The 9,850-nt window shown below is 37.5% G+C and overlaps 1 protein-coding gene across 6 annotated transcripts in view; it reads right to left on the bottom strand.

Moving 5' to 3' along the window:
* Nucleotides 1-9,850, bottom strand: part of MTDH (metadherin) — a 55,572-nt gene that overhangs the window by 35,976 nt on the left and 9,746 nt on the right. For all 6 annotated transcript variants that reach the window (XM_040625701.1, XM_040625705.1, XM_040625700.1 and 3 more), the window contains exon 2: nucleotides 6,394-6,495. In XM_040625701.1, the coding sequence (XP_040481635.1) occupies nucleotides 6,394-6,495 (102 nt within the window). The remainder of the gene's footprint in view (nucleotides 1-6,393; nucleotides 6,496-9,850) is intronic.

Genomic DNA, 9,850 nt, shown 5'->3' with positions numbered 1-9,850 from the left:
TTTTTTTTTTTTTAAAGATTTTATTTATTTATTCGACAGAGAGAGAGACAGCCAGCGAGAGAGGGAACACAAGCAGGGAGAGTGGGAGAGGAAGAAGCAGGCTCATAGCGGAGGAGCCTGATGTGGGGCTCGATCCCAGAACGCCGGGATCACGCCCTGAGCTGAAGGCAGACCCTTAACCGCTGTGCCACCCAGGCGCCCCAAATTATTTAAATGTTTAAGTGTGAGCTCAGGAATTATGGTATACCACATAAGTAGCACGGCTATCAACCCAGAATCTTAAAAAAAAATTACAAGAAACCTTTCTTAAGAAATCTTTTTATCTAGCCCCGAACTCTTTCCCAGATATGGTTCTCATATTTCCAATAGCCTAATAAATTAATTCTACTCGGAGACGCCATTTTTACCTCAATCTTAGTATGTTTAAAACCAAATTCATTATTTCCCTATATTTCGATCCCCTATTGTTTCATACAACTATGGCATCATGGAAAACTGATGGGCTAGGGTGGAAGTCCTGGTTCTAGTCTCATTTTTGCTAGTTGTCAGAGTTTAGACAGAAAATTCTAGAAGCAGAAATGAGGTTTCTCTGGTATGATATTCCCTCTTTTATAGAAAATAATGTTTACCTGAAAGGGGGTACTGAAAACTAATTCCTTGGATGGGAACCCAAGACTCACGAAGCTATAGATTTTGTGGCCCAACGAGCCCGAAAGGTCAAGAGTCCAAGACCTACGCAATCAGATTCAAAGCATTCCAGATAATGAAACATTTTAATGAATCTAAAAGTCTACAGGGTTTCAGCAAAAAAAAGTCAGACAGTAAATATTTTAGGCTTTGCAGACTATAAGGCCTCTGTTGCAACCACTCAACTTTGCTATCGGGAGTACAAAGGCAGCCACAGACAATAAATAAGTAAGTACGGCTGCATTATTCCAACGAACTTTCAAAAATAGGCAGAGAGCCAGACATGGCAAATAGGTCATGGTTTGCAAATCCCTGGTTTTAAATCAGTTTCTAAGATGTATTATGGAAGGTAAAATACAAATGTATGTAAGCTCACTGGGCATGCAGGTGGTCTCTGTTTTGCTAAGAGCTGCTATACCTTACACTTCTCTAAAATCTATGATGCCTTGGAATAAGTTTGTCTTTGCTCTTCTAAATATTGATTACTCGTAGAGTAGTGGTTCTCAAATTTCTTGGATCTAGGATACTCTTAAAACAGACTGAGCATGTCAAAGAGCCTTTGTTTACATGGGTCATGCCTGCTGATATCTACCATATTATAAATTAAAACTAAGATATTTAGATATATATTAATTTATTTCAAAACAATAAGACTAATTACATATTGTATAATTACACCTATATAAGCAACTGTATTTTCCACAACAACAAAAAACATTTTAGTGAGAACAGTGGTATGCTTTACATTTTGCAAATATCTTTTGCGTCTGGCTTCATAAAAGACAGCCTGCATACCTGCTTTTGCATTTAATTTTACTGTGTGATATACTATTTGAAGCATATGAAGAAAATCTGGCTACATACACATAGGTATGTAACTGGAAAAAGGAGGACTGTCTTAATAGTTCTTTCGGATAATTGCATTATTCTTTGACATTACACCAAAGATTAGTGGTTGACAGAGGCTGGGGCTAAGGGGAAAAGGGAAAAATGGGGCATGACTGGTAATGCGCACAAGACTTCTTTTTGGGAGGAGGAAAATGTTCAAAAACTACACTATGGTGAGAACTGTACAACTCTGCAGATACACTGAAATCATACACTTTAAAAAAATAAATTTTACGGTGTACCTCAAAATGAAGCTGTTTAACAAAAAAGAAAGGCAGAAAACCAGTGTGTGTGGGCTTAGGGAGGGTCAGGGGTAGGAAGAGAGACTTGAGTCACAGGCAGGGCCTTTAGGTTATGTTCAAGACTGTGGAGTAAGAGCAATGGGAAGTCATGAAGAGTTTTAAGCAGAGGAAGGAAAAAATATTACACCAAAACATGTCAAGTGGTAGTTTCTTAAAAACTGTTGCAACATGAAATCTGTATCGATGAACTCTCCCATACGCTATTGATCTATCTTGAACTTTGAATGGATCTTTTATACTTGCCTGATTTTGGAAAATACTGGTTCAGTGAGTTACACACATCTTCTAACATGTTAAAATATTCCACTGTATATTTTTAAAAGTCACATTTGTTAATATCACAACTAATCTCATCAGAAATTCTTTAAGCACTGGGATGCTGTCAAGCTCATGGTGGCAGATACAAATTTTCTAAATTTCTAATTTTCACTTGGAAACAAATCATTGTATCATTTGCAATAAATACTAAATGTTGTTTTCCTTGAAGTGACAGGATCATCTTGATTGTTTTTGAGAAAATGTCTGCAAATACTCAAGTCTAAGTAACCATGGCCTATCTATCAGCTCTTCTTTCAAGTTAAAATGGAGCAACATGAAATAAGTGGCTAGTTTGGACTGTAATTCAACTGTACAGGTGTTTTTCCTCAAGACAATCACTGTTCTTCACTACACAGCACACTGTATGTATACTTCCCATTTCATCATACGAAATAATTAAAAAGCATGTGTTCAAAGGTTAAGATTTAATAAAACTAATAATGATCATTTTTACAGCTTAAGGACACTCAAGTGAAACTGGCATTCTTTTTCTTTTTAATTGTGAGTGGACTGCAATAAAGAATGCAGCCGCTAGTAGTTTGGTGTCACCTAGTAGTTGGGTGTCACCGTCATGATTTGTGCTAGGGAGGTCAGCAGTTTGACCTGCTATTGCTTTTGTACCATTAATGCAAATACCAACACAGTAAAAAAGGCAAATAATGTCTCTGTTGTTATTAAAACAGTTTTGTCTTCCAGGACCCAACAAAAGGTCCCTGAGACTCCTTCCCAGGGGTCCACAAACCACACTTAGAGAAATATTGCCCGCACAAAATTGAGGGATCATTATTTACTAGCTATGTGATGTTGGGCAATCCACTTAACTCTTTTTAATGAGCTGGATTTGAAAAAATGATTATACTCCCCTCCTTCCCCAACCACGAATTATTCATCAGGGTTAAGAGATGTGAAAATATTTGTATTATTGTAGCATCATAAAAATGTAAGAGGTTATTAATACTTATAATGAGTAATATTAGTATTTCAGTAGGATACCACTGACTTCATCATGAACAACCTGACGGTGACCAAATTTCACATTTTTATTCCTATTGTTTCTCTTACTAATGATCCTTACACTTCTGTCTTAATTCAGACACTCATTATCATTGATGCAAGCCTGATTTGTTTTCATAAATGTTGCTGCCAGCTGAACATATTAATTTTTATCATACCCCCACCCCACCCTGACCAAACTTGTCTAGGGCTTTCCGTTGAGTATGTCTGAATATGTTCTTTTGCTTCAGCTGAATAATGTCTGATTGTGTTCATTTGTTTCTCTCACCTGCCAGAACTGGCCTCCTCACTTCTAGTTACTGAAATACTATCCCCATCCTTAAGAGTCTTATTAAGTCAATCTTTTCTGGCCACCCAAATAGGATAATCTTACTCCTTTGATTATCTGGCACTCAAAGCCTTGTTACCTGACCTCTTCTCTTGTGCTTGCATTTCCTTAACTAGACTGCAGTCTCTCTGAGGGTTAAGTACATCTTCCATCCTTCTTAGTCCCTTCAGCATCTAATAGCACGATGCATTCAGCCTAGCTAATGGTCCTATGCGGAATCTACTAGAGACCAGTATCAAGGAAGCACTGACCTTCACAGCTAAATAAAGACCTAGAAAACCATGGTAATTTAACTTGCTTTATAGACCCAAGATCTAGAACTCTTGTCATATATGGTTTTCTCTGTGAGGTTTATTCAAGTGACAGGGCAAGGTATTCAATATCACAGCTTAGAGTGCAATTATTCCATAGGCAAACCGTACTTCTCAAAGTGCCCAAGATGTGGCTCTGAGAGGAAAACAAATATAATGTGTATTAAGGTTTATAAGTAGATCTACGATAAGCATCTTTACAAAAAAAGTAATAAAAAGTCTTTAAAAACACATTTAAAACACACAAAAACATGCGCAGTGCAAGAGAATAAGAAATTAACTGAAATGAGGTCTCCTGAACTGAACCAAGTTCGAAAGCAGAAATTCAAGATGCAGATAGCAAAAAGAGACACTAGCCATGAGTCGCAGCATCTACTACTATGCAAAAAGTCAAATCAAATAGGCAGCAAACCAAAGGCAAAAGCTTTGTCCTGAAAAAGCAACAGCAACTGAAAGGAGGCAGTACCATCAAGTGCACGGGCTTTGGCACCAGAATGAGCTGGATTCAAATCCTACTTCAGAAACTATGAAATGAGGGAAACTGCAAAATCCCTCTGTGCCTCACGGCCCTTACCTGTACAATGGGGTTCTTACTGTCTGCCTTGCAGAGTTTATGAAAGGATCAGAAATCATACAAAGCAGTAAAAAGCACAGACTTTGAAGTCAGATGGGTCTGGGATAGGACTGACTACTTTTGGTAGCTTTGATAACTTATGCCTCAGGTTTCTTATTGGTAAGACAGGTATAATACCACCTCCTCAGTGCTCTTGTGAGCATAAAGTAACGTATAAATATTCTATAAAGTCTTAAAAGTACACCCAGTAAGTACTCAGTAACTTGTCTCTACTAGATACATGTAAATATATTCATATATATACACAGACCTCACCTTGCACAGTGCCTGCTATACTACAGATACTTAACAAATGTCAGTTATTATCATTATTTCTATCAGAAATTTCAGAATGATTATAAACTCTAAACTGTAGTTTTACATCTTCATACACCCAATCTATGTATGATTCATCAATCGGAAATGAATGGTAGTTCATCGATTATTCCAACTATGAATTTTTCAGGATAATTCAGGAACTGGAAGCAAGGACAAGCATAAAATGCTCACTAGTAGAGAGAAAGCCCAGAAATAAGGAAACTTCAGACAGAAGAAGTATAAATCCATATTAGACATATCAACTATTCATTCTATAAATTCACAATCCTGAAATTATATCCTTATTGCTAATACAAGTCATTTACTACTTATTTTTCTGCCAAAGGCAAAATCAGGCATAAGTTTAACTTTTTCCCACAACTATCCTTCATTTTAAGCCAACCCACCTGCAGCTGTCATGGCCCTACACCAATTTTATTGGGTTATAGGGGGAGAACTGATCTTGCCAGGTCTTCAAAGACGTTTTGAAATTGCAAGCATTAAGAAACTGTAGCAACCATTTCATACTACTATTCTGGAAGACTGGAACTGTTGCATTCTGGTTCCTAGAAACCACTTCCCTACCTCTGGTTATTTTTTGTTTTGTCTGTCTGTCTTGAAAAGGAGTTTTGCATGTGTAGGATTTTAAAAGGGGGGAGGGCACAAGTATTTAATGTACAAAAAAGGACTTAAGTGAAAAGTCTCTCTCCCACAGCAGAACAACCCACTGTTAACAGTTTTTTACATTTTGCCTACTTACAAACTAAACTGAGTCAAATAAAAACTGGGTCAGTTCTAACATTGAAAACTGAAAAATGAATAAAATCCCAGGAATGTACCATTTATGGGGTATGATAGATTGTCTTATTTGAAAACTTAAGAGTACACATCCAAACCTTCTTTTTTTTTTTTTTTTTTAAAGATTTTATTTATTTATTTAACAGAGATAGGGACAGCCAGCGAGAGAGGGAACCAAGCAGGGGGAGTGGGAGAGGAAGAAGCAGGCTCATAGCGGAGGAGCCTGATGCGGGGCTTGATCCCAGAACGCTGGGATCACGCCCTGAGCCGAAGGCAGACGCTTAACGACTGAGCCACCCAGGCGCCCCACATCCAAACCTTTTAATAATGACCTGAATATAGAACATTCTCTTTTGTTAAAGTCAAACTGGCTAATAAGAAGATAATTATATCTCCATCAGAACAGAAATTTGTTTCAACACTTGTTGCTACAGAACAATTTTGGTAAGCTTTTTATGTCAGAAGTGCACATTAACAAAGATAACACAATTCTGTTTTCAAATAAGAGAGATGTTACACACCTGGAACCTTACTCATATAAATGATGTTCAAGTCATGAGTAAATTCTTTTGGCAAAATGAATACTTAATAATGCCACAGCATGTTTAAAATACTTGGTGATATAGCCTTCCTTTTAGAAGTAAAAAAACAACTTACTTAAACCTGCATCACCTATCTGCTATGACAATTCAGATTTTCAGTTGTCCTTAAATGGGGAGTATATGTACACTTTTGTGAAACAGAAAAGCATCATTTTTATATGGTACTGTCTTTATTAAGAGCTTTGCATGTAATTTCGTATGTTCCCAAACTTACCTTTTCATTTTTCTTATCTGTCTCTAAGGGCTGCTTTGCTGGAGCACTTCGAGGAGTTCGCGCCACTTCCTCGTCAGCTGCTTCAACAGTCCGTCCATTTGGCTGCACAGGCAACAAAAAAGAATCTTGTTGTCAAACTACTCGACAGGTCAAACCAAAGATTTATACTCAGGAAACAGAATATACTACAATCAAATTCTACCCCCTGTACAGCCATGTTATTATCTAAGACCTGGACGACTATTCATAGTCACTGTGTTTCATAATATAATGAACCTATAAACAAAACCGGGTACCACAAATATATTTTCTGATCTTACCCACATATCAGTTGCCCCAACAAAAAATAATGGACTGAAAGCAGGAAAAAAGGGAACTAAACTGCATTTGCATTCTAACTACCAATTAGCTGTATAATCTCCAAATGTTTCATTCATTATCTTTGAGTCTTATTTCTACATATATAAAATGACAGATCTGATCTACTCAAAAGTTGGCACACTTTGTCAGTAAAGGGACAGGAAATATTTTAGGCTTTGTGGGCCATATCGTCTCTGCTGCAACTACAAAACTCTGCTACTGTAGTACAAAAGCAGACATAGATGAATAAATTAATGAGTCTGGCTGTTCCAGTAAAGCTTTATTTACAAAACACAGGAAGAGGACCAGATTTGGTCCGTGGACCAGTTTGTTGGCTTCTGTATTAGATTATCTCTAATGTCCCTTGTAATTCTATTCTCTAATGGCTCTACTGTTCTGGGGTTAAGAAATTTACCAATCCGCTGCTGCAGCTTAGAAAGGCTACCTCAGCTTTCACACTCCTAAAATAAAAAGATCGCTCTTAGCGGTGCTCGTGAATAAAATTAAGTCTGTGAATTCCGAATCTGGCTTTTAATTGGAATCACTCATTTTGGGGGTTAAACCCCACCCTCCCAAAAAAACATTTCTGAGCTCTATCACCAGAAATGTATTTAAGATTCAGGAGTTTGAAGAATGGGGTCCAGGTATCTGTATGCTAACCTCTTCTTTATAGATCCTACTACTTCTTTTCACTTGCCTATTCTCCTCGTATTCCAACACAATTGAGTTAGTAAATCAATACACTAGTTTCAGTTGCCTTATTTCTAGTTCTTGCAGAATAGACTTCCACCAGATTCCTCACTATAGCAGAGCCATACTCAAGAAGACAATATGAATGTTCAAGTTTCTATAACGTGACTTTCTCTGAGTTTGTTCAAAATTATCAGAGATATACAGTTAGGGAAAGAGACCATTAATATTCTAAAACCCATTTTGTAGGCTTCCCAAAGATTTATGGCAGAAAAACCAAAACAAAAGCAATCTTTTAGCGGATGAAATTCCCAATTAATCCCAATCTGCTGGCTCTTAAGCAACTTGTTGAAGTCAGATGCCAAAACCAGGTCTCCTCAGTCTTCACTTGGTTTTCTTTCTCTGGTGCTGTTTTGTCACTTTCCTGCTGCTTCCTCTAATCCGCCTTCCTGTGTATGTATATGTGTGTGTTTGGGGGTGGAGGGGGGTGCTACACAGAAAAAGGTAAGAAAACCCTGAAAGGAATTTGATTTAGAGCCATAACCACGACAGGAATATAAAACTGCTTAATTCTACTTTCTAATATCACCATCATCTACTTGTCAATTCTCATATGCTATTCTTAGTTCATACTATCCTCTTTAGCTAAACTTTTTCTGATTTCCTGTGGTCAGCTCTACCTTTCTATACAAGCCTTTCGCCACCTGAGTGATCTTGCAGCTCCAATTCCAGTTTCCCACCTCTAACTGGCAGCTCACAGACTTATATTTCTAAAGACTTCACTTAACTCAGCAAACTTTCTATCATCGTCATTTATACAGCACTTCCATTTTACTCATGTAAATGACTACAGTGAGTCATTTTAATTTATTAACTGCTAAAAGGCGAGAAATCAAGTGGTTAAAAAATGACTAAAAAGTTCAACGCAACTCCTTTGAGACCAACTGCAAATACTGTTGATACAGCCTCCCAAGTGAAAGATGAAACAATCTTTCCTCTTGATCAGCTAGGAAGTGTGAAGTCCTCTATTAGTGACTTAAAAGGGAACATTCAGTTTCCATTTCACAGATTCTGAAATGACCACCAAGCTAGAGGTGGTCCCACACCGCCAACCTGTGCCAATTTTACTTCCTTCTTTGCAACATAAACTTAAGCAATGGCTGTAACTGTAGCTGTTCCTTTGGACTATGCAGATTTCCCAATGCTTCACTAACTCTGGGGCTTTATATAGCTCTCACTACTACCGGGAGTCCATAAGTCAGCAACAACTCCCCCAAAATGCCTGATAACATGAAACAGTAAGCCTCCTTTCCTAAGAATAAAGTCAAAGAGCTCTTGGGCGGCAGGAGAAAAGGATACATCATGGTGGCTGTGCCTCTTCTACCCACCAGCAACACTAATCTGTCCTCTTCCTCTGCCACTAGCTGGTCAAGAAGGCCTCATCCTGGAAAATCGTTCACCGTTTTTAAACCAGCAAATCCAGAAATGGAAGCGTATTATGTAGATCTGCTCACATGAAAAGTAACTAACTGCAAACCAACACTTTAAATACAACCTGACTGCCAATTTGGGTTTTACATGAAAGTATTATCTTCTCTCATCACGAAGCCTTAATATACACGGTGTGTTTCCACAGATTAGCAATTACATGGGCCTCTTACTGTATCCTAGTATAAAATTTTCTAGAACACTCTGAGGGTTCCTTCCAGAGCCAACCAAGATTAATTTCATATACAGTATACAATCTATATTTAAATTAGACAAGAACATCCTCCAAATCTGATGAAAATCAACCAGTAACAGAAGACTGACATCATCATTTCTTATATGGATAAACTCCTTGTAGGCATCACTATGTCTGCCTTATTATCATATATTCCTCAACTCCTATGCCAGATGCTTTTAAAAACTCATTCGTGAAAGAACATTGTGTGTGTGTGTTGGGAGGGGTGGTGATAAACCAGAACAAAAATACCTAGCTGACAATCAAGAAAATAAAATGCAGAAGGGGGACACATAGGGGAGTAGGGTCTCTTATTTAATACGCTTGATTTAAAGGAAATAAAATTCTTCATGTTAGTCAACGTTCAAATTATTAATTCCATACAATTCCATAAACATTTATGAAGTACTTCAGTACCAGGCACTGGGCTAGGGACCTCAGGAACAAGGACAAATGAAAGGAATTTGCCCTCCAGGAGTTTTGAAGTTCAGATAAGAAGATATGCTTAATAACAGACATATACTCCATTTGAGCAGCCTGTACATATTTGTTAAACTGATTCAAAATTGCAAAAGAACCTACATCTAAGATACGCATATATAAGGTTTAACATTTGACTTCTAAAATGAAACCACTTAGAATCCCATTTTCAATTAGCTATGTAAATTTTATTTCTAGACATAA

The sequence above is a fragment of the Ursus maritimus genome, unplaced genomic scaffold (assembly GCF_017311325.1).
Source record: "Ursus maritimus isolate PB19 unplaced genomic scaffold, ASM1731132v1 scaffold_9, whole genome shotgun sequence".
Classification (NCBI taxonomy): domain Eukaryota; kingdom Metazoa; phylum Chordata; class Mammalia; order Carnivora; family Ursidae; genus Ursus; species Ursus maritimus.
This window is presented reverse-complemented; position numbering and strand designations above follow the sequence as displayed.